General features: G+C 39.4%; 1 protein-coding gene across 1 annotated transcript in view; it reads right to left on the bottom strand.

Moving 5' to 3' along the window:
- The window catches only part of T265_14695 (hypothetical protein), a gene marked incomplete at both ends in the record, with an annotated part of 81,352 nt that overhangs the window by 33,694 nt on the left and 23,193 nt on the right, over positions 1–24,465 (bottom strand). Inside the window, one exon of the mRNA XM_009174814.1 lies at positions 5,808–5,857. Within this exon, the coding sequence (XP_009173078.1) occupies positions 5,808–5,857 (50 nt within the window). The remainder of the gene's footprint in view (positions 1–5,807; positions 5,858–24,465) is intronic.

Genomic DNA, 24,465 nt, shown 5'->3' with positions numbered 1-24,465 from the left:
ATACACTGAATAGACGTATTAACACCATGCAACTTCTGAATTATCACAAAAAAAACGGAGCAGTGAAACAGCTGACGAGCGCTGTCATCAGTTATCCAATCAATACAGACCAAAGGACCAATGCAGCAGAATAAATTAATGTGACGTTCCGAGTACCGAAAAATCGGTCAAAGTTTGTTTGGCAACAAACTGTGAAAACAGAAAAATAATCGCCAACCGTACGGATGATATCAGACTTCAGCAGCAAATGAGATAACTTAAAGTCTCAATGTCACGTCGACGATATGTTAGAAACGTCTCAGGCAGAAAGGTCCTTATTTTGCTTGACGGGACTCCAGTGAAAACGACGGTCCACAAATTTGTATGTTTTCTTGCGGAAGTTGAGACATTCAGTTGGACCAAAACTTGTTTGAGTTTTTAAATCTATGGATGCGGATTAGAATTCTTTTTTCAAAGTAAAAGATATCTCACTTTTTGACAATGAAAATTCCAGTGAGCATAATTCTATGTGTTGTTCAAATCTCGTCTACAGAAGCAGAACAATATGAATGCAGGTTGATAAATTTGGTTGCTTTTAGTGATTTAGGAAAGCAATCTATGTGCTTGGATTGGAGAAGTCCTTTAGAGTTTTCCTTGGGTGGAACCTATCCGGTCAGGTGGCATGTGCATAGAGATAATATTCCTTCAAATTCATTTTGGCAAGGTACTTTGTTGTATAATACATATATTAGGAAAAGATGTTTTCCAAGTTTTTAGCGCAAATTTTGCATCTTTCGTGAATTATGTTTATAAAAAGTTTGCACAACGGATGATCCGTCACTAACTATGGTTTAGCTTAGCATTAGGTAGGTTCTCCATAACACAAGTTCATGTAATTACACGGAATGGTAACGTTCCGGAACGAAAAAGAAGCTACGGTACTGAGTCAACATTCACGTGTTTGCACGTGTCGTTGCGTGGCAGCTGAGTAAACCATTAGTTTATCTGGAATACGAGCAACCGTGAACAAAGTTTAATTATTGGAAGATCTTTGAATAATATCACCTTACGTCTGGGTTACTATATTTGAAGTCATTGCTCAGCAAAAGCCAACAACAATTTCACAGCCTATTTTCTCAAAAAGCGTGTTGATTTCATCTTTGAAATTCGATGGCTTAATGCGATAAAACTGTCTATTATGATACTTACTCCTGTTGGATATGATTTGCATTTTCCGCGCAGAGCAACCTCAGTTTATGGGAAGCTGTGATCTTAGTAATTAAATGTGACTTAAATTGTTCAAAGCTCGTCAAGCAGCTTAAAAACCTCATTGGAGCAAATTATCACCGGAGCTTATTTAAAATTACGTGCTGATATTCTACATCTGACTGTGCAAAAATAATATGGCTGCTAGTGTTGGTGCATAACTTGGATGCGGTGAAATTCATTGCACTGTGTACACAATTTTTGGCGTCCCAAAATGTTATTGATAACGGCAGCACGGGAATTTAGGGCTTAGTTTAACCTAATCATCACTTGACAGTCACAGGCCAAAGATTTATGCATCTTTAATTGTTGTAAGTATCCGACCGAATCTAAGTGAGAGCACTTTCGACCGCTATGCTAGAAAAGCAGTGCAAATGAACTACTTTAAACCGCGAGTAGTGTATATTTGCCACAGCAACTCATTTCTCATGCTGTATGCTCAAACATCTTTTTCGCCGAAACAGAACTTTGTGGGAACTAGGGCTACGAATGAAGGCTGCTGGCAGGTATATTGTGCACGGGCCGGTAGGACGCGAAACAACACAGTCGACTAGAGGTAATCCACTGATTCCTTCCTAGAAAGAATTTATGACTGAAGAGGAAGTGTGCGTCTTTTTGTAATAAAACTGATCGTATACCGCATAACACAGTTAGCACTCAATTGCTTTCATCGGTTTACCTAAAATGTTTGAGGAAAATCATTCTAAGCTATAAAGAAGCTTTCATCTATATTCAAAATTGTGATATTTGCAAGGGAACATCCCTTGGATGATTCATCAATTCATCATCATTAATTCATTGATAAAAATTTCATAAATACACTGCTATATATCCAGTAGTGTGCTCCCACCCGTTCTTGTGGAAGACACTGATGGGAAAGCATTATGAACGTTGTATATATTTTGCAACATTGCTTTGTATGTGCAGAACTTTAAAGATTTACCTATTGTAGACGTTTTGGAGCCCCCCTTTCACCCATCTTGGTAATCTGAGGGAAGCAGTTACCAAAAGAAATAGGTAGAGGCTCATAGACCAAAACATTACTACCTCAGCCAGCGGCATGATGAGCTTAATTTGTCAAAAAAAAAACAATTATCACCGCCAAGAGTCAGCTCTTGCTCATTCCAAACAGCTGCCCTTTCATCGTGTAAGAATATGGTGACATGGCGGTGCCACAAAGCGTTTATGATAGATTTGATGCAGGGTTTTGTAAAAAGCGCTTTCAACTTCTCAAAGAGATGTGGTTTAGACATTGAACGGGTGAGTGCGGTAAGCACCAAGCGCGATCAAACGGTGCCGAAAAACACACACCAAATGTTCCTGTTAACCACGCTTACCAAGGAGAAATATCGTGCGGCTATCATTCGCCATTTTCGTCCTCGACAGATTATCACGGATACAGAGCAAATGAATCGGATTTTTTGGAGGTACGGGTCGTCCATATGAAGTAGATGGGTCTACTAACTCCCAAAAAACAATACCATCAGCAAACTTATGCAGTCACTTATCTCCGGTGTCATCGTGTTCCCCCTGATGTTGATGATGTGCATTGATAAGAATAGTGAGGGCCATATCAACAGTGACAACTGAGGACCACTTGATTGTGTGGAGTAGTTCTCAGTACACTGCAAACCATCTCTTTCCCAAATGCATTACCAGTAAGTTGGGATCATTACTTTTTCGGACCCCCGAAAACTTTTCAACTTTTAATGGCATGAACATAGCTGACTGAGTTGTCTACCGATAGACGCAGCCATCAATGTGTTGATTGTTTAACGACATAAGTTAGCTTTTCGTGGCGCATTTTGGTGAAATTGATTCAGCTAAATTAAAAGTGAACTCGGTACACGATGGCTTTTTGTAATCTTCATCCATTGAAGTGAGACGTGCATAACTAATTCGTATAGCCTCAGCATCATTGCAGGTGGTGCATATTCTCTTCCCCCAAAAGCGAACAAAGTTGTTTGATAGATAAAGGTACGGACTGAGTTGCCCCATCAGAAAATCGAAGTGGATCGACTGATGCAGCCACTGTCCGATGATTTGTCTCCACAGATTATGAAGAATTTTGTTTTTCGGGCCTTGATACTTGTGCGGCTTATTTTGTCGCATACTTTGCAATCTCAAATTTCTATTTAAGGCAGAATAAGTACTTACATGCTACCATTGCCATTTATTTGTGATCAGCACGAAGACAGACCTAAAATTGCAAAATTACTGGAGAACACGAAAAAATGAGGGGGCTTAGCAGACGAAGAACCTAAGCCAGTTTTGACAACCAGGTGAAATCTTTTGTAATATATGCGAGAAATCATAACACGAGGACATAAATATAAGGATCAGCACACTCAAGCGAATAACAATGGGCGGTCGCATCTTATCTGATTGAAACTAACGTCTGGGGTAGCCAGTAAGCACGAACATACCGGCTGTTTCTTACTACTGCCCGGTTCTTGTATTGCAACGTCCCACAAAGTCGATTACGTTCGCAGCACCTATTTATGAAAATGGCTACAAGCAACGTCAGCAGGCCGAAAATAGTGAAGAGTGGGTAAAAGTACGGTAGTTTATAAATCGGACTGCTAATGGTACAAATATCACAGCCATTACAATTTGAAGTGATTGTTTCAGATTTAATTTATTACACAGCATAGCAGCACACAAGCAAGTATATTGGCTTCGATAGAGGCTAAACAATTGACTGACCATGATGGTCGTATTCGAGGCTCGTTCGGCTTTCAATAGTGTCCGCTGCATGCGTCAAACTCATATATAAATCTAACGAGATGCCCGTACAAATTTCTTGGGCACAAATCGTGAAATTATGTCTCATACAATGTCCAAAAATAGGAGAAATATTTTAGTTGGAGATTGGTCTGAACGGAACTATCGAAAAACTCTTTTATTGCCTTTTATTACAATTTTCCATTAAATCCAAAGCTAATTAATTTTCCTTTACAAGGGTCTAATCGCAAAACGATTAACAAACCTTACCATTCCGTTTCGAAGGAAAATACTTGGTGCTTCGGTTTGCTATATTCTTCAGCTTTCATTTTTTCGGCTCAAACCTCAGGGTGCCGCACTGACGACCAGTGTGAAATACATTTTAGGAAGCTCAGATAGGCTTACAGCGTCCGCTCTACTGTGCCGTACACTTGGACGCTGATTTTCAGAGGCAAACACTTGAAATCGTAGCTTCAAGAGCTTACCACTGGGTGCAATGGGTGTTTTGCAAGTGCACGCAACTCCGGTGGTAATGACCGACTTATGCAAAACTTTCGGTAGGTTGTGTTCGTATTTGTCGCCATTTTCAAAATCATTTGGAAGATATGGACTCGACATTTTGTTCCCTTTTAATATAATAGGCCTATTCCTAATCCGACAAGAAGACAAGTACTATTTTGTTTGACCGTTTCTCGCTGTACACTCAACATTATCCGAAGAGAGAGATTCGGCCTAAGAAAATCTCTTTGAAACTAAAGGTCATATCATTTTCAGACAAACGAAAGTCCATCGATTAGGGACGTTATAAAGCTGTTAAATATTTTGCATGCTCAAGATATCCGCAATCATTGAAGACAGTAATACAAACGGATAAGTTGCTTAACTTGCTTTATCTCCTAACAAGTAATGTACGATGAGCATCACGCAAATCCGGTTAAATTAATAGACCTAACAGCTGATTAGTCAAACGGATTTAAACAGCGAAAGCTACCAGTCAGTTAGTTTCACGTTCTACTTTCTAAATATTAGTTTTTCTGTTCCAAATAGCACCAATTTTTATCCCAATACTTTTTAAATAAGTGAATCTTGTTTGTTCAGTTAGGCCACCTTGCACTAAACGCAACTCAACTCTGACCGATGAGCTTAGCGCTCCGTTAACACTCTCCGTGTGATCCTTACCGATTTAATATCACAGTTAGTCTATATCTGTGCTTTTTTCTTCAAGAGTTTGTAATATAGTGGTGCGTGGAAATCACAGTAAAAGACGGATTGAAAGCCTTGCAATTACAATGGTTAGAAATCTTCGTGTTTCTGTCCTCTATTTTACTGCCACTGTGCGAAACAGTGTACTGACAAGTTCGAAAATGAATGAATTCTTTAACGGAATGACGAGCAAGAATAAAACATGAGGGTTCAGAATTCTGTAACTCAGCGAACATATTCTGATAAAAAGTTAAAAAAAACTACAAAGATATCAGTGCGATCTACGGAAAGTGTTTAAACCTGAGAGCCCTGTACAGAAGCCTTTTGACTGTAGGAACTCAGCACCAGTATGCGACGATAAACCTTACCTCTAGAGGACCCACTGAACCATTACCCGCTTCAGATCCACGAGGAAATATGTTTCAGCCGGCAAGGAAGTTATACAGCTTACGAAAGATTTCGCCTAAGTTGGTGAGGAAAAGACTCAGGACTATTGGTTTAAGTGTCAGGACGTTCCCAGACATGGCAAAAGTACATGTGCAGAGAGCGACGCATCCCCAAGTTCACCAGCGGCACTACACGTCCGGAAAGCAGGTGCGTTGGCGGAGCTCGCCAAACACGGCTTAGCAACATACCACCAGCAGAGTGGGCCTGAAACGGTTCACGACCGGAACAGCAGAAGTGACTACAAAACGAACAAATGAACCACTATATTGGGCCATTTAGTCATCCTACCTATTTGCACAGAAGCCCTGTGTTTTGTCCTGACAATACAGCCGTGTCTGGAGTTCTCCGTCTTCTCCTTATCGCGTAGTCGGGCTTAACCAATAGACGGCCATCCACGTTACAACAGTAAGAGCAAAACTTTGGAAAACGATGTTTACCATACTAAAGGTGAAACTTTTAGGAAGGTAAAATAATGACAGGCTAAGTGTTCTACTGATCATATACTACTGAAACCTCAGGGTGATCAAACACCGCCTGTCTGTTGTTCCGAATTATGTGAAATTTCCAAGTGTCATAATTCATAAGCGTCCTTCGTCTTCTTTTGGCTTAGTAGTAGCATGCTAGCTTCTATATCAGATGTCTGTTGTTCAACTCGTGGCATGTTCAATGATGGCAGCGACGAAGAGCCCTAGTAAGAATGAGGCGTAAGTCCGATGCTCCAAGCTAGAGTAATCTTACCAGGATGGGAAGAGAGACCGACGTGTATACGGAAGCCTTTTATGCCAAGGCTTCTATGTCATTCGTAGTATTGAACATCTGCCAAGTAAGATGAACCCTTGGAGAGAAAAAATCACCTCCTATCAGGTTTGAAAAAAAACACGCTGATTTTATGATCCATAGAGGTGATTTTTGGTGTGATATGCCTAAGAAGTGATGTAGAGCTGCTTAATTTTGTATATTGTGAAAGTTGTGTAGTTGAAAAAAGTTGTTGGAAGCTTCCATCTATGGAAATCAAGGTGCTTAAAGTGGTTGCTCATTGGTGGTGGATATTACAGCCTTGAAAAATGGGAAGGTGAGCGTATTATAAGAATAGCCCTTGGATTCCACTGATGGATGCATCACCCATGTGATATCCTGAGGTAGGCCACCTACGTAAGTATTGTTCATTAAGCACTTCGACGCATTTATACATGGCATGGATCCGGACTCCATGTTCAACCTGCTTATTGGTTCACAGCTTAAGCTAAAGTTATTTAAACACCAAATACTCAACCTATTCCCTGACGTACTGTAATACTGCGGAACGATCCGTGTAACATGCGTGACAGACTATCCTGCTGCATAGTGCGAGAAACTGGGTTGCCTGACAGACACATATTCACTGGAAATCTGGGACAGAAGATATAGTGAAACACCTAATCCTTTTCAGCCCTGTAATCCCACATTCCAGAGTCCAAGTTTAGAGTAGGATGTAGCAAGTTTACTACCTAATGGGCTGATAATGGTCTTGCATAGCTAACGGCGTGAACACGTCCAAGGGCGAAGAGTGAAATCAAACACTGATCATCCGTGAAATACACTCCATTGAAAGCAAATTTGGTTTTATTGAGTTTCAACTGAATCCCAGCTCAATCTCTCGTTCACGGTATTCAATGTGATGTGTTATCAAAAGGCTACCTTATATTCCAGTCTCTATATACTCACTCAATCTACTGGCTCAGAACTCACCTGCGTAAGGTCCATTTAGTTACACTATAAAAATGTTTCCATAGGTGATACATCACTGAGAAACGATCGGCTCATTTACATGGCTTTTTAATTACGGTTTGTATTGAATGTCCACTGAATCGCCCTCCCTCTCAGTTTATTGATGGCTTTAAATTTGGAACAGGCAAAAGCGTTTACGGAGACGGTAAGTTTTAATTTGCGATGGAGAAGTGTCGCAAATTTTAAAAAGTGAACGATTAGAATTACTAATGCACTTTTCCTGCAACTATCTACCGATACTACACCAGGCATCCATCTCCATGTTTTACGATGCAGGTTTGATTGGAACTGGGCTTTGAGGAGAAATTAATGCTTACCAACTTTAACCATGAGAAAGCAGATCTACAGTTAACTGGGTAGTGGAACGAATACAACACAGTTTCGCGCCTGATGCAGAATCTCAGTAAACGTCCACTCAGAAAAGTTCAACACTTTTTTCCGTAGCATTCTAGCCAAATAATAAACGCCCTGCACATCATTCATATCCGAACACATATTGATCGCGCGCGGCTCAATCATCGTGCATTCCCACTCCAGAGAGACTCGTGTGTCTCTGACTGCTGATCTAGACAACTTTACGCCAAGAGTTGAATGAGGCTGTTGTCCGACCATTGGCCTGAGTACGTGCCTGTCCCTTACACACAACACATGTCCCTCTATCTATCGTCATTCAAATGAGGCACGAACCAATGTGTGTCTTTGGAGTTGGATAGGCGTGAGGTTTTCAGTCTTTAAGTAGGAAATTCATGGTACCATCAAAACGATATGCGGATTTCTTTCGCTTAAAGAATCGTGTGTGCTTTGGATGAGTGAAGATTAATCGGCGGATTATCGGAGGCTTCGAACAAGTGAAAACATTGCTGTCAGGCTTTTTTCAAATCTGCCATTGCTATTGCATGGATCTAACCATATCTTTAAGTTGTGCTAAAAGTTAAGATAGTAGAAGATGCTCAAGTCTAAAACGAAATAATAACTTTGTGCGTTGTGTATCGGTGAGTAATCTGGTACTTTCTTTTATTCTTTTAATGTATATTTTGAGTATTCCATTTAAGTCTAGAGATTTCTAAACTCCGTTTACTTTGCGTAAACATGGATGCTTATAAAAACTTTAGTACTGATAATCCTCCAGAATAAAGGATTGGAAGAACCGGGTTCTGCGACACTCTGAGTTTGGAGTCATGGGTTTACATAGCTGTATCTGCAATGAGAATGATATACTATTTAGCATTGTCAACTAATATTGTTGTCGAATCCGTCATAGTCTGATAGGATTCTGGATATTCTGTATGAGGAATAACGGATTTCCAACCTTGTTAACTTCGGTTTTGATGATGCATCTTTTGGCTATGTAAAGTAGCAGTGAGTATTCGAAAATACTAGAGTGTAGAAAGAGTGCAAGTGGTCATTTTTAGCAGTACACTGTCTCTGTAGGTAGGATAGGTGCATTATATCGTAGATGATAATAAACTAAGCTTCCCATAGGGGCTCTGGCAAACGTTTATTTAATTGTTGGTCTGTTCGCCGAGCTTGGTAGTTGGATTTCAAACGTTTCATCACCAATCGAGGTGACATCGTCAGTGCAGGGTTGAGTGGTTAACTGACGATGTCACCTCGATTGGTGATGAAACGTTTGAAATCCAACTACCAAGCTCGGCGAACAGACCAACAATTAAATAAACGTTTGCCAGAGCCCCTATGGGAAGCTTATTGAGGGAGGATTTCATTTCTTGGTTATAAAAAGATTCATGTTCTTTGTATGAAGTTTTGGCCTCGATGGAATGGTAATTGGTTTGCTTGTTGTAATAATCCAAAAACGCCTGTACGGATAAATCTTGACAGAGCTTGAGTTCGCTCCAATTGAAGTAGTAGCATAAACGTCAGCTGAGAAGGTTCAGAAAATTCCGTTAATCTTTGACAAGGCCTGGTTCTGTCGGCCCTCCTGGAGAAATTACAATATCAAAGGGCTGACTAGGTGTTAGCAAAAGGATCGCTTTTGTACAGGAATAACTTATGACAACCTCTTTCTGTAATCAGAACCTCTAGTGCACTCATTGTGTCTTGTGAACCAGACAGCAAACGATCTCCAGCCTCAGTTCCGTTATTGGAGTTCCTAGCTTTGCGGTTCAAATCCGTGCAATGGTGGCACGTTCTATTCCATAAAAAAGTTTAGCGAGAGACTGCGGAAAACAGGCCCACTATGCCTAGGTACTTTTTTAAAATCACGTGCAGAAGTTCAGCTTATACTAAAATCCAAGGGAATATGTTGCTTGTAAAACTCTTCAAACAAGCAGCCTGGGCAAAGTATACCCTTAATTCTTTCTTGTTGTTGTACTCTTTGTTCTCAAATCGGTGGTAGTCTTTTGCTACAGGCTTACCTCTATCAATTTATTTGGCGAATCTATAGGTTACTTCGAATGTTTCTGGACCCAGCCGATTTTTTTCAGTTTGGTTTACAACCACTAGATAACTGAAAGATACTCTTTGCTCACAGTTTCCATTGCGTTTGGGTTTAATTCTTAATGGCCCTTTATTCGAAAAAAGTGAGGGTGAACTCTTAGGGTGCAAGGAGCGAACGGTTTTTACTTACAGTATGCTGTTTTTGGTGAAAGAAAGAGTACTCTCGTTGGTGAATTGCCGTTGAATAAGAGTGATAGTGTTCAAGTATTACGAAATTGGGCACATTTTGCAAGGATTTTGGAAAGATGAGGCATTTCTTCACTAGTCGACTGAATGATAATTAGAATGTCGTGGACGAGAGAACCGGCCGAGTTCCTTGTTAATACAACATTATTTTGCAAGTTCTTGTAGTTTGCTTAATGCTTACAGTTCAGCTTTGAGCAAGAAATAAGTTGGATGGTAAATAGGAGACCATGCTTAACTGATGAACCCGGAGAATACCAAGTAAACGTCATGAGCAGTCATAGTTTCATCAACTTGAGGAGTAGTTTTCTTGAAGAAATTATATTGCGGTAGCTCAAGAGTCGAACCAACAGTCAAATGACGTGGTCTTTAGGCGTTTGGTTAAACAATAACATAAGTGAGAGATTCAGTCAAAACTCAGCTAAATCTATTGTTATTATTAACTTAATTCACAGCAACTATATGGCCTTGTCACGAATTTGACTTGTTACGAACATTTTCTTGAGGGGTGTTTTATGTTTCTTGCGTAAAACTGGCCGAATTGCGGCAAACGCTAGCTTCTCAGGTTGAATCGATGCTCTGATCAATGAGCAGAAATTAGCCTACTATAATTTTTCCTGATAATTTTGGCAAAATATGGAGCCTGGAACTTGGAATTAGATTGTTTTCAGCATAAAGTCTGATTGCCTGCATAATGTTTGGAGTGTGGTGAATGCTTACTAAATTGTAGCGCAACCGTGATCGACCAAACAACTATGGGACAAAGATGCTTCCTACGGCGTGGAACAGACCAATCAGATCACTTAGACTACGACGTCTCTGCCTGACCCTTCAAAGTGCACTGGACGGCACTGCTAGCACGCGTGCATTGCATTAAAGTTTTAGTGTTTGAATCTCAACACTGTTGATGAGTCTCAATAAAAATTTAACTGAAATCCAGTGCTTTCCTTTTGGTGTCGAATAAGTAGTGTAACCAAGCTAGTATAGAGCAGGCACTGCTAGTTCCAGTGTTTTGGTATGAACCGAACAACTTCTTGGTTAAAATTACAATCTGCAAAGACCAAGAAGATGCAAAGTACTTGATCAAATTCGCGTAATTTTGGGAAATCAAGACATATTACTGAAGTGGAGTTGTGCATAATAATGTATTTTTTGTTATATATACGTATATATATATTATATATATATTATATAGACGTATTATATGACACTGGCTAGGGTGACAAAGTAAAGCTTTTTAAAGCGGAGATACTAGAGGCTCTGTATGACGACTGTCATCCAATGTTAAATTCAACAGGAATCAGCGGCATTTGTAGGGACGGAAGGCNTGCATAATAATGTATTTTTTGTTATATATACGTATATATATATTATATATATATTATATAGACGTATTATATGACACTGGCTAGGGTGACAAAGTAAAGCTTTTTAAAGCGGAGATACTAGAGGCTCTGTATGACGACTGTCATCCAATGTTAAATTCAACAGGAATCAGCGGCATTTGTAGGGTAATATGGTGAATACGGAAGGCTTACTTAAATTACTGCTGAACCTCTCAGCTACGAAACTGTTCAAGTAAATGGGATGCGGAATTACAACCGTATGTTTTATTTGGTATGATATTCAGGATACTGAGGTGTGGTTTCTTCTTAAAACATGCTACTATCAAGGTTTCTGAAAACATTTCAGCAGCAAGTGACCAGCGTCAGCTTTTTCGCGGCTCATCAGCTACTTGGGTGTCGAGGAGATTCCATCAACTGCATAAGAAATGTGTTTTGTCAAGCATAGAAAATTCTCAGGATTTTCAACTACTGAGAAAACCGCCGACACATAACCAGCTGAATTAGTGCTGCCCCGGGAATACAGAAAGTAACATGTTGGATGGCTAATAATGTCTTAGCATTCACATTCAAAACAGTGCTATAGTTTTGATACAATCAGATCAAATGGAAGCAGTGCATGGTAGTGGCACTAAATGATGCTGCCAAAATATTCCTTCTTAAACAGAACACTTCGAGGTATCTGACAACATTAGTAGTGGGTGATTAGCCCGTTTCTTTGATATCCACTTTTCTTTTTGCTTATGGCCTGTACGCTCAACAGCGTACAGAAAACCTACCCAAGTGAATCTTTAGAGGAACGCAGGATTACTGCCTTTAGTGATAGTCAATGGATCAAAATCGTGACAGTCGACGGAAGTTCTGCTTTTTGAATACGCAGATAGAAGATGATGCCATCATGCTTTTCGTGTTTTTGACTATAGGTGGTGTTTATTATACGGATGTGCTCTTAAGTTAGATCGCAGATTGTTGTCTAAATCGAGTGGGGAAGAGCCCATGGTTCAAGACTCGTGGGTGCCTGGATCTAGCCATTTGGCGAAAGGCACACGGAACCAATAATCAAGCAGTTTATGTCTACCGCCTCTTTATAAATTTACGACATAGAACCATGGGTACAGGATCATGAAATATATGCGCCTTTTTAAAACCCCCTTTCGCTTTCGAATGCATAATTACAGCCACCTCTGATTAAAACGTCTCTTAAATTTGGACTCACAAAAGTAGAGTGAATCTTCTGAAGGCAAGCTAACTACCATATATATATATATGTATATACATGTTTTGCCGCATACTATCGGCATTGAAGACTGAATGGAGGTTAATGTCATATCATTCGGAGACATGCGTAGGACAGCTTGCATTTGAGGGTGAAGGACCGTATAGTCTGATTTGACAGGTCAGCATAACTCCGATATGATGACGCGTTTACAGTGCTCATATTTACCGATAAGTTTCCGAATTAATTTGGAGAGGGAAAGTTATTAACAAAACTAGTCAATTGGACTAGTGGGTGGAATAGCAACGACATATTCATATGTTGAGTATGCAATTACTTATGGCATCCTTTGATTTATTCCGTGATGAACGCTCAGTTCTGGTACTCTTAAATGCTTTCAAACCTATTAGCTATCGACTAGTATCCGTGTGCACTTGAATTTACTTTGTTTGTGACAGATAGCAATGGCCAAAAAGATCAACGACATAAAATGGACCTTTGTCGTCATTTTAACGTTTGCATCGGTCTGCCCAGCTCCAAAATAATTTTGTATCAGACATACTTACCTGTGCGCTCGGATCCTGGAATGAAATCAATGCTCATTCAACTGCGCATATATTCCAGTGGAGCAAAGGCCGATTAAGCAAGGAATTATATATCTTCTTGATGTTACATATGCAAGAGAGGGAACAGATTTACAATCTCGAGAAAAGTGCCAATGGATTATGGAAAATTTACGAAGAGTAGAAGTAGAAGAAGTAGAGTCATTTCATGCCGAAAAATGGAGAAGTATTGTGTACCTATTTCATTTTTTTGGGGAAACGTCGGAGAGTCTCAGACACATGACCCATGGGCTAAAGGTTTGAATGATTTACCCTAATATTCTTCTGAACACTTAACGCTTAGCTGCTCAAGACCGAGCGTTTAAGTTTTGAAAATACCAGCGGAAGGTCACGGGTTTGAGTCTTCATGGAATTTGGTAAGGTGCGCACTACTCACGAACCCCAGCAAGGACGAAATAGCTGTAGAGTGATTTTCAGCTTTTCGGCACACATCACTTTCGCTTAGAGGTCAAAATCTTTTCCAAAATATATTCATCTTGCGGTGGCTTTTCCTTCCAAAATACGAATCTGACAATGGGACCGACACGCTAGCTTATTTAGTCGAGCGATGACAAATGCCATAATAAAGATGTCGGTAAGGTGATAAAAATCATTTGCCAGCCGGATCGAGTATTTTGTTAACTCAGATTTCTAGAATTTCGCTTTAGGTCTATTATTTCAATATTCTGTTCTCCCAAAGGTAAGGCGCAGAGCTGTTGGTTATGGAAGGCGTTGTCATTGGATAAACGTTTTGCTTCCTGGTGGAAGTTTAAGGAAAATTCAGACGATATCCTGTTACACTGAGTTGCTTCTGGCCGTGCAAATTCTCAACACTTCTTGGAAAAACTATGTTCCGTTTCGTAATCAAAGTAGCGTTTTAGGTTGGACAGTACCTTTTTACAAGAACAGTGCAAACCTTGCGGTTCTATCCTTACATTCTTCGAGCCTGATGTATCATTTCTTTCTTTTTTGAGTGGAAAAATTTAATTTTGAATTAGCAGTGAAAATTTTCTGCTAATTTGTTTAGCGAAAATAGATAAAACTTAACGCATTATTATCCTTATGAGGTTTATTTTAAGACTGCTAAAGGAGGGAAGTAATTTGTTTGATTGCCACTGTTGTAGCCGACGGTTATTAAAAAAGTGATGCGCATTCGACCAGTTATGGTCATTCTGTCAGGACCTTTGGAAAAACAGAAATACGATCTGATGTTTGGTATGAGGATAAGGAATAAAAATGTAGTTATTCTGCTGTTGTTTTGCCGGTGATAGAAACACGTCAGTCACTCAACGCCGTATGCAGACGGATGAAATTTAATCCGTAGGAATAAGGGCACCCAAATGAATTTCTAACCGGAGTAGAGTATTTTAAGCACAACAGTCATTCCGACCGGGAAGATATGCTTATTTGGAAAGATTGTGTAAGATGCTGGAAATACAGTTGTATTACTGGTTTTTCCCCTACAGATTTGAGTGTGAAGCAGCGTTGATCACATTTCGAAAGCTCTGAATTGTTGGACAAACTATCATAAACGTTTAACGGGAATTTGTGTACACTTTTACACCTACACAGACAATCAAAGCGCATGAACTTTGAAGTTGCAGAGAGAACAGTGCACAAACCCAAGCTCTGTTATTCACAAATCAACCTTTATTCCACCTTTCTGTTGTGATTTACGGCTTTTAAAGACGAAAGGTATATACTAAGTATTACTTCTGGCCTTAGAAACCCAAACCTCTGCTCTTCAAATTGGCTGATGAGTATGTGAATGACGATTAGAAGAGCTTAAAAATATTTTGGCAACTGAGCAAAAGACACTACCATCGTAAAAAATGTTTTGAGGTGCCGGATCCCAAAAACAGAATTTTGGTGTCCAAGTTCAATTTTTCAGTAGTTCTGCCATAAGCATCGTGAATAATCTCGAGCGAAATAGTAACCAAATAAGCTGCACATGAATGTTGCGTTGAACTAGGCCGGACAAATTAGAGTACTCGGTTCATAATTTGGTCAGAAACGCGGGCCGCATGTAAAAAAAGCTTTCAACGAAAATTAGTATAATAAACTGGATCTTGTGAAATAAACGAAGATGGCCCACTTTTGCGTAAATAACAATGCACGCGCATATATTTACGTCAATTGTATTCAGCAAATTGCGCTGTTGCAGAAGAAACAAAATTAATCTGATAAATTAATTGTTGCCTCCAATCCCAATCATTTCGAGATGGGATGTTAATTTTTTGACATTTTGCTGCACATTGTGCAGTTGTTTTTCCTAAAAAGGGAGGGACAAAAATATCTGATGGAATTGCTGGGCGCAGTTATAGTGATATATATGCCAGCAAATCACGCTTGATACGACGGTAAAAACAACTGCAAAGGACATAAAAATATAAGATGTGTTTTGTTTCATGAAACAAATTTGCTTAACTCCGAGTGATTGAATTGCATATGCTGCAGAGAAGCATTCTGGATTTACCTAAAAACTATCAATTGTCAGTTCACGGTTTGATTGACGGTGATCATACTAAATATATCCCATCTTTTGATAGTTTCCTGCTCACAACATAGTCCTTCATTTTTTAGCGTATTCAAAGCTAAGAGAACAATGTATTACGTAACGCGGTCTAAATGAGTTTGCTTGGTCCTGTTCAAGGATAAGCCGAGCTGAGCTTTCTCGAAGAAGTGTTCCTTGAATCTAGGCATTAGTAATTCCTGTCTGATCTACAAAATAGCCCTGCTAAATTTAGTCTGTCTGAATCTTGGCAGGGTACTCAAAGTAAGATCTTTGACCATCTAAAAATTGTGTATTTCTCAGAGGCTTATATCACTGGCAATTTTTGTTTAAACAAGTTTCTCTTTTGGTATAAAGTTGCTTACTTTTACTGTGACTGCTAAGAGAAAATCAAATTTAATCGAGTTCATCGCTTTTTGTATCATTGAAAGGATTGAAACATTAGTTGGGGCAGCATGCAAATAGCCTTCTGCGTTGAAAAAATAATAGGTGGAACTAAAAATCCAGGGCGGATTATATCATGTGCCAAAATTTGGCGCCTTTCTCATCCTAGCATGACCATTCAAATAAGCCATTGTTGTTCCATTTGGTTTCCATGGGTTTGTAATAAATCAATGTATCGGCCATTTGGTTGAACGCGAAAACACATGAAAACAGTGCTTGAAAAAAAAAACAATTTCCCACAGAAATGGTAGACGTGAAACAAAACTGGCAAGTCGTTTTGAAAACGGGAAAATCTTCATGAAACAACTTATTATTGGTTTGTTCTGAAGTCGTTGTAAGTACAATGTCGCCAAGGCGAAATCCTACATCGGTGAGGAAAGTAGCGAACCGTTCATTCAACAGTTAGAGAAAATGCTAACCAAAGAATTTACGAAAAGAATAGCTTAAGCTCCCCTTACATGACGCTGTGTGGGTTAGCCATCCAGTTTAGCTGCTTTGGTCACCCGGATCTGGTTTTTCAAAAGCCTGCATAACTGAATTGATTGAATTTGTGCAATGGTATTGGTTGCTTACGAGGCGAACACAAACTAGCCGCAAGATTCTGACTTCTACTTGTTGTATCCTATGAAGCCATAGTCATTCGTCCGAGATCAGCGTTTGTCTACAACTGAAAAATTTCGCTAACGCAACCGCAAGATTCTGACTTCTACTTGTTGTATCCTATGAAGCCATAGTCATTCGTCCGAGATCAGCGTTTGTCTACAACTGAAAAAATTTTTATTCGCTAACGCAATCATTTACATACCGAATGATGCTGATATGGGATGTATTCGTGCTTTCACTGAAATATAAAATGGTTTGCTGGTTTGCCGCATGTCAGTTGCCATCCGGTTCCATTGTACTTAGAAATCGATAGATAACCAGGGACATTTTTCAACTTGACTCTAAACTGCTTTTTGATTTCTGTGCAAGTTTGGTGCTCGCCAATTTGTCAGCTCTGAAAAATTATAACTTTGTTTAGCCCCATTCTTAGCATACATACCAAATGAATTTTCTGCACAATTAAACAAACATTTATCTCCCAGAAATACAATTTTCCGCCCAGTAACCGGGATTTTTACCGCAAACAATCGTAGAAAACCACAGAAAAAGCAGTCTTTAGTAAAGAATTGATGCTCATGGACCAAATAACGGATATTCAACGACGCTTTTCCTGTTTACACTGAGGCCAGCAGGGGACCAGGCTTTGATCAAAATCCATTTCACCTAAGATGTGCCAAGTAAAACGTGTACTATCCAAGAGCGGTTAGATGAGTAGAAATGGTATCATGTGCAGTTAATGGTAGAAATGAGCAAGTGCAAAAGGGGGTCGCAAAATAGGGAACGAATGGGTTTTCCCTAGGTTTACGTTAAGATGAAGATCGTCCTCCCGGCAGCTGTTAATTCATTTCTGGTTAATGTCAAGATTTTGTGATGTTTTGTCATAAGTTTGTGATTAAAACAATCATGCAAATAAAGAAAATATGAACTTTAAGCCTAATTTTTCGATTCATATTTTTTATAGCTGAACTTCAACGACGAAGGTTATGTTAGCTTCAGAATCAACAATTACATTATATTTCTTTCTTTGAGGCTTTTGTTGGGTTGTCTGAGACTTTAACTTATATCTTCTGAAACATCACCAGTCTATTCTTACTAAAAATTGACAATGAAAATTCTCGTTTTTGACACGAAAATGAGTGTAATTTCTTTTAGGTTTGAAAGACACAACTAACTTTGATTTTAACTCAAAGCCAAATATTGTGTATATGAAAACGAAGAGTTAGTGCATGAACAGCATACTTTCTTCGTATATCCTTACATAAATCTAACTTATGTGTGATGTTTGGGTCTTTCAACAGACGTGCTTTTATACAGAGTAGTCATATCAGTAAAAATATTTGAATATGTCCTAAGTTGTATGGCTGCTCAAGAGAAGTATAAGAACACGATACTGCTATTTTTCCCAGACAAGAACAGAAGCCATCGAAAAACCAGAGCAGGCATTAGGTTCAAATCATTTTCTTAGTTGTTTAGTGCCCTAAAGGCTCTCTCCCTCCGATCCACATTCTCTACACAGCATGAGCACTAAGAAGGAAATAATGGCTGTAAGAAACTTTGTGCAGACATATTAAATAAAAAGTTCTTGATTGTTAATTTTTGTTTTCAATAGGCGGTCATAATGCTGTCATTTGCATTGTAATGAATAATGGGGTCGTACTTCGTACAGCAAATAGTGCTCACAACAACTTTGTTTGTACCTCTGAGTCAATTGTCAGACGTGCTACAATCGTATCTTATATCATCGTCAATGTGCTGTCGCTATGTGTGACATTCAAAATTGCTTACCCGAATATCAATCAAATGTAACTTTGAATAAGGGTTTATTTGTGGATGCTAAACCTAAACGTAAATTGGGATCATCAAGCGGTGTGTGCATTAATAAGTGTAGAAATGTTCTGGGAACAATACGGTTTGAAAACTTGAATTTGATGTAGATATTTTGCCGTAAGCTACCGAAGTGTAGTTTAAAAATCGTCCAGAATACTTTAAAAGATTTAGTCGTTATGCTACGAGGAGAGACTAAATACTATGGAATAGAATATCCGTACTTCACAGGTTTATGTTGCAATTTTTATTCAAAACGTATCAAAACTCGCATCAAGATAATCCTGTGAGGTAAAATTAAATGGATTTCGAATTAAAACAACGAACTTACTGGTTGCTTTAATGCTGATACTACAGAATCTTTGTTTTATGTTGCTGTGACCAACCATCTGTAGCCATCAAGAAAGTATTGCCCACTAATGATATTTTGTATTCAAGAGTGCTGAGAGGTGATTGAACAAAGCTTCTGGGTTTGGAACCTTGATTTGGAGCATCATCCCATCTTCAAGATGGGTTTGTGTAGCACAGGCTTAATATATGGCTGAGCACTATAGTTATGAATAGGGATGCAAACTTAAAATATAGACTGGATCCATTAAACATTTGTGGGTAGTAAACGACATCACGCATCCTGGCTTATTCGTTAAACAAATTTGCCGACAGTCAATCTAATCTGTTCACTGAAGTAAGACATCCAAACTTAAAACAAGTTGTCCGTTTTTGCGGTTATGGCTATGGATAAATTCGTTCAAATCCTGGTTACGACAAAGTTTACAAGCGTAACATCTAACGGCACCAGTAACTTCTATTAAATGAAGTGGGTTTCCGTAGATGAATAACTATCACGTGCGATCGTGTTAAGCGTAATGACTTAAACAAAAATAACCTTTAGAGCAGCTGTTTCGTTTGTGGTGTATTTATATAACCAGCTTTACACTCCGACTTAAGAGTGTTTCCTGCAGGTCGGAGCCAAATTCACAAATGAGTAGCTCAGTCAATCCGACTGAACGGCTCTGTTTTTTCCAGTGTAGATAAGGCATAGAATATTTACAGAGCGCCTCATGAGCGTTTCGTCTCAAATTGAGCTTACTGTGTGGTTTATACTTTCACTGACCTTGAGTGACATCTTAATCATTTAAATCACTAATTCGAGCGCTTTTCTTCATTAACACCCTGATGAGCATTCAGATTGTCCCACAGATTTGTCATGTAAGTGCCAGATGCGAACCCCCAAATTCCATTACAGGATTCTACAGATAAATCATTGACAGCTTTTGCCGTTTGACGCCTTGGTCTTCATATATTGGTCTACCTCACCATGACATTCAACCGTTCTAAGAACTTCGCCCAGAATGTTTGTGAAAAACACCAAAGTATTTCAACATGAAAGAAGAGTTAAGTGCCAGGAAAGCCAACAGATGTTTACCGGAACAACATGACCGCGAAAGCCGAAGTTAGATTAGAACAAATCATACGGTGGTTTCTTTTTTCTGCAAACAAACGGAATTAGCCGAAAAATATATGTGACAATTCTAGGGTATCCTAGGAAGACCAAACGTGAAGGTTCGGTTGATAACACGTAATATCCTTGTTGAATAAAAAATATTCGCTGTTTAAGTTCAATGCATGCAGATGCTGATTTGTTGACTTGATTGACAAAAGTTCTACTACTGTACTACTCTACTATTCTACACTTTGCTGTCTCCAAAGTGCAAACCATGTCATAGCACTTTAAGGATAGTTGAAGCTGTGCTTCAGTACTGGTCTAGGTTGCAGTCGCACAGTTCACTTAAATCTAAGTAAGTTGATTATCACAATCCTGGACCACTAAGATATATAAACCTTGCATGAAGTAAATACCCGAAGTTTGCTTCGAAACCCCGTTTTTCCCTGTGTCCTGCAAAATATAACGTCAGACCACTTGATCAGTTACTCGATTTTACCTGCTGGGCAGACACGATCCGTGCTGTGAATTAAAAGAAACATAAAACACCTTTTCCCCTTCCACATGTGGAGCCATCATTGTACGTCACATGAAACCCCACAGCATCTGAAATCATGAATACCAGACGCGCGTCCCGAATTACAGACAACGGTCGCTGATATGCGGCATATATGTACTTAAAAAGTGCATATCCATCTCAAATCACTTTGTGGTAGCTACTTTATCGGTCTACTACTCTAAAGGCAGCTGGCTAACAAAGAATTTTCCGGAAGTTGGTGAACCTAATTTTTTTGTATTCTTAGATTTTCGAGCATGTGAGTGTATGCGGAGGGATCTCCGTAATGTCCACTCTCTCAGTTCACCTTTGATTTCGTGGTCGATGAAATCCTGTAAAAAATGCTAGATATTCTTCAAAACCCCAGTGTTCAAAGAGCTGCTGAAGAGTACATTGTCAACCCGATATATGCCAGCGACATCGATCTCGCTTTTAAAGAGGAAAAGAAGGCGACTTTTTATCTGGAGAAACTGATCATCAACTGGTATGAACTTTGTACCCACAAAGTGTTAAATCACGCTTGTGGGCAATCATTCACTAAAATACCACTTAAAATCGATGGAGAAGTATTCGAAATTGTGGGGCTTTTGAATTATCTTGGAAGTTGTATTAGTTCTAACTGCAAAAACCGCCAATGCACCAGTTTTCGAGACTCGGATCGCGCTTGATAATTTCAGGCACCTATGGCGTTCAGTTGGCATATTTTAGAATAGGGATTTGCGTACGAAGCTACAGTGTGGGTTCTTTTGTTCAATGACTGTGAAACCTGGTTTGTTTGCGCAGACGAACTGAGACTTCTTGAAGTCTTGGAAAATCGTTGTTGCAGAACCATACCTAGTGTAGTTTGTTGTCGACAAATCCGTAATGAAGCAGTTGAAAGTAAGATTTTGGTTGTGCAACTGCAACTTCCATCAAGTTATGTGTCAAGCACGACAAGCTTTGTTGGTAAGGCCTTGTATCGAGTATGCCAAACCATCGTTTACCGAAGATTGTGCTGGTCTCTGTGGCAAATTATTGGCGGCGGATGGTCAACCTTTGACTTGGTGGGGAGGCACGAAAGAGGTTACGAAAACTTTGGATGCTATCCAGGATAGAGACCGCATGATCCTCACTGCACCTGACTAGAGGCGTTGCAAGATGTAGCTGCTGTTGGATGTCAGTGGCGTTCTGTCGTCAGTTAAAGAGGTTACGAAAACTTTGGATGCTATCCAGGATAGAGACCGCATGATCCTCACTGCACCTGACTAGAGGCGTTGCAAGATGTAGCTGCTGTTGGATGTCAGTGGCGTTCTTGTCGTCAGTTTCTATCCAGATTGCCTGAATGAATGAAGTGTAGGCACTCGGAATGATTGTGATGCATTAGCAATGCCCTTCCATTATTATTTTTCCACAATAAGGCTCTCAAATAAACCATAAGTTTACGACAGCAAACCAATTGTTTTGAACATTGGGGCTATTCTGTCAGGTTTAGACCTTCATATTCATTCGTGAAATTAGTGTTTTATTGAGGTCACTGTGTGCATATTACGCTTTGTGTGGAAAACCCAGGAAGGCTACTTTAGGTGACGGAGTACTGGTTGTCTGGAGAACAGTAGGTTACAAATTGACCACATGGTCAATTTGGTCATTTGATTTGTATTCTAATACCTGTCACATGACGACAACAAAGTTCTCACCTTTTTACAAAAGATTTACGATATATCGACCCTTGCTTTCACCTCTTGGAAAAGCCCCCCAATCTCTGTGGTTCATTCGGAGCTAAGCTTGCTTCCAATTATTTTGTTTTGTAGGCCACAGTGACGATAATGTAGGTAAATGGATTCCGGATTTTAGGTGCGGCCAGCAGTGAAAAAGTGCCCCTTGTGTGTTTTAACAGCAGCAACACCGTCATCGTCGATTAGCAACCTTCTCTTTTACCGGTTACATCATATCGCTACTTTCCACACCCTTCTATTTAAATATATTCCAAATGGAAGAAAGCGTTTAGTGGGTTATGACTAAATAAACCTGTTTTATTATTTGCCAGACGTTTTATTTACGTCTGCTTAGCATTCTACATATTACCGTTACTGAGTGTGGAATATATCACCATACTGAAGTAACTTTGAAGAAGGTTGAATCATTGGTTCGAAATTCACGGATTCATTTTTCGGGCATGATTATGTAGGTCTCGAATGCAGCACTAGGCCATCGGTGTCCACAATCAGTCATTTTTATACTTTGAGGAACACCTAGAATAAATGGCCATTTTACTCTGTCTTTTTCGAGAATCTACCATAGAAGGCAACCGTGAAAGCCGATAATGCAGACGCTGTCTATCTAACTTAAGCAGATTCCTGTGGACTGAGAGAAAAATACACACTGTTAGAATGCTTCCACCCATTTACCTCATTTTAACCAGAAGACCATCTGTAAATACACCATGGTAACTGAAGTGACATTCATTTTTACTACAAGTCTGTAAATGCATAGCTCCTTCGATTGTCTTTTTTAAAAACTCCAGCAGGTTGCTGGTTCGGGCAACAAAATTGCGAAATGCATGCATTGGGCGGCGCATATAGCCCTCTTTATTTGCTTCTCTCAGTCACATTTTGATTGATGTGTTGTTTCCAAAATCATTTACGCTTAAAGGTAGATCTACTCACTGTCGACAAACATAGGTGTTCAGTCCTTACTTCCGGACAAAAGCGGAGCTATCTCGGTGGGCATATCAGAGGGATTTGATCTATCTCTGCTCACGTGACTGATAGACGTGCATGGGTAGGCACACTGTGTGAACCATTTCGCATTCGATTAGCCGGGTAGAAATTGCTTTTTGCACGTTTTTGAGAATGATCGACACGACCACTGTTGACGAGGCGCTTATCTGATACATAATTTATCTTGTAATCAACCATAAAACAACTGTAGGCCTCGAATTAAGATGTGATGCTGAGGTAGAAAAGGGGGTATGTAGAGAGATGAAAATACAGTCCAAAGCACGATGACCATTGCGACGTGTCGTCTCTGGCTCATACTGACGGCTTCTACTCCAAAAGCCAATAAATGAACGAGTACACCAAGAGGTAAAAAGAATACCATGGTATTTTTAAGTGTTTTTTTCAAAAGTTTATTCAATCATTGACATTTCGGCCGGTTCTTACCTGGAAGCTATTATCAATTTTTTTCTTCCCTAGAGCAGCTCAATTCACAGCATAATTTATAATATAATCAGACGGGTTTCTGGTGAATTTGAGTTCACATTTCGTGTATGAACGCACAAATTTTCTGAAAACGAATTAAAACGCCAGCTGTTGAAAAGCAGTTTGGGGAAACACAAAAGTATTTTGTATTTGGGAATAATCTTACTATGCGAAAAACGATATAGTCAGTATGCATTTGATGCAAATTCCGATTACATTTAGGTTCTAAAATCGAAAGAAACCCACCCACGAAAGCATCTTTTTCGAAGGTTACTGTGCCAAAAGCAAACATGTGAAAAACATTCTAAATTTTCCTCTTACGTTGGCAGACAAACAATGACTGACAGTCAATGTAACGACACGAGCTCTCGAAAAGTTGAAAAGCTGCGAGGGATATAAAGAAAGTGTGTGCTTGGAAGAACAGTATCCACAGCATGTCCATCATCTAAGCCGTCAATTCACTGGGTGCTGCTAAGATCTTTAATCTTATATGCTATTCTGAGCCATTTTAAGATAGTCGTGACCGAGTTGCCTCCTTCGGCTATTGAAAAGTTTGCATTGTTCAGTGAAAAAGGACCTGGTTTCTTTTCATTCACGAACCACCACATTGAACTTAATATAGAATCGAATGTTCGTTTCTTTAGTTCTGATTAGACAAATAGACTGTTAGCGAGTTATTGTCGTTTGAAAGATTCAACACTTTGAAGAACCTG

The sequence above is a fragment of the Opisthorchis viverrini genome (assembly GCF_000715545.1).
Source record: "Opisthorchis viverrini unplaced genomic scaffold opera_v5_243, whole genome shotgun sequence".
Lineage (NCBI taxonomy): Eukaryota > Metazoa > Platyhelminthes > Trematoda > Opisthorchiida > Opisthorchiidae > Opisthorchis > Opisthorchis viverrini.
Note: the sequence above shows the minus strand (reverse complement) of the source record. Positions and strands in the feature narration are given on the sequence as shown.